Source organism: Hipposideros armiger, unplaced genomic scaffold (assembly GCF_001890085.2).
Source record: "Hipposideros armiger isolate ML-2016 unplaced genomic scaffold, ASM189008v1 scaffold_29, whole genome shotgun sequence".
In the NCBI taxonomy this organism is placed as follows: Eukaryota; Metazoa; Chordata; class Mammalia; order Chiroptera; family Hipposideridae; genus Hipposideros; species Hipposideros armiger.
The window spans coordinates 3772236-3773992 of NW_017731379.1; the positions used below are offsets into that span (position 1 = coordinate 3772236).

Sequence of the window (1757 nt, forward strand, 5' to 3'; positions counted from 1 at the left end):
AAAAAAATGTGTGCATAGAGTTGGTTGTTGTCAGGTAGGGTTAAACAAAAAACATTAATTCCCTGACTTTATTGGCTCTCATTTCTTTCTTTGGTAAGAATGGGGTTATTAATAGAAACGCTTTTTTCCCCCTTTTATAATTTAAATAAATAGGGTTTTGGCAAGTAAGAAAAAGCATAGGCAATTTGGAAAGAAAACTTAATGGTATTTATGAAAGAAGAAATTTAGTCAAATACAGCTTTGGATTATCAAATATCTAGTAAGTAATAGTAATAAGAGTAATCAATTAATTTCTTCTATTATGTAAGAACTCATTCACATTTACATTTTAAAATTTTTATTCTGAGTTTCTTCAGTTTAGCTTGATGTTTTCGTTTTTATTTACTTTTATTTTCCAATCAGATGTGTAATTTGGATTTTGCTGTTATACTAGGTGTTCATACAGTGAGACTATCTTATGGAAAGGTCATGTTTCAATTCTATAGTTTTGACATATCACTAATTAAAGCTATTTTGGTTAGGATTAAGAGGTAATACTATATTTTATTTGAGTCTTATAATAAGGTGCCTATTTGTTTAAAAATTATTTGATTTTTGCCAGTTAGTCATCTTTTTTTTCAATGCTGAAAACACACATTATAGCTAGCAACTAGCCTGCTCAAACTTGTAGTTTACATTAAACTTCGTTTTGCTTTTGTGTTTACAGATTAGAAAACGTTCTTGTTTTGAAAAAGAAGTACACCATTTGGATACAAAAGTTGCTTCAGAAAAAAACACAAAACTCAACTCTCCATTAGGAAAAATAAACTCCTTTTCTGCACAAAATGTATGTATTTATGCAGTTGTTCTGTTTAAAGAAGAAGTATGTTGAATTTGCTAAATCCACTTTTGTAAAAAGTATAAGAATAGTATAATGAAAAGAACAGTAGAAAAGAACTCAGATGTCCTAAGTGCTATCACATCTCTGCTACTAACATATGAGATGGTAAACTCTATCCTCTTTGTGCCCCAATTTCCTATTTATAAAATGAGAGACTTGGACTGAAAGATCTCTGAAAATTTTTTCCCTCTTCTACATTCTCATATTTGTGAATTTCACTTCCCTAAAGTTCTTTCTATAAGCAGCAATTCTCCTTAAAGCAGCAATTCTCAAGACATAGTGGTTAGGCAGCGTAATATTACTGCTTGTATTGTACAGCTGTCTGCTTGGTGTTCCTGGGGGGACACTGGGTGTCAGGGAGGGGCTGTCTCACTGCCCCACCATCCTGAGGCCCTGGCTGCCTTTGAGGATGATAGGCAGGGCATAACAACAGAGCCGGGGTGCTCTGCGTTGGAGGGAAGGTACATCAACAGGTAAGGGAGCTCTGGAGATTTCTGAGATTTTTTTCAGGCGTTCTGTGAGGCCAAAGTATTTTCATAGTAATATTAAGATGTGATTTGCTTTTTTTTACTGTGTTGATATTTGCACTGATTCAAAAGCAATGTTGGATAAAACTATTGGTGCCTTAGCACAATCAAGATAGTGGCACCAACCTGTATTCATAGTAAATTTCTTCACCATCATTAATGCACAGTTTTAAAAAGCCAGTTTTACTTAAGAATGTCCTTGATGAAGCAGTAAAATTACTAATTTTACCAAATCCCAGTCCTGAGATTTTTAACATTCTGTGTGAAAACATCATTTTTACTTAAAAGAATGACTGACAGACTAACTATGGTAATTCTTTTTTTTTTCTTTAAAGATTTTTATTGGGGAA

General features: G+C 33.0%; 1 protein-coding gene across 1 annotated transcript in view; it reads left to right on the forward strand.

Moving 5' to 3' along the window:
* The window catches only part of BRIP1 (BRCA1 interacting DNA helicase 1), a 172320-nt gene that overhangs the window by 25263 nt on the left and 145300 nt on the right, over positions 1 to 1757 (forward strand). Inside the window, 1 exon segment of the mRNA XM_019636606.1 lies at positions 707 to 826. Within this exon segment, the coding sequence (XP_019492151.1) occupies positions 707 to 826 (120 nt within the window).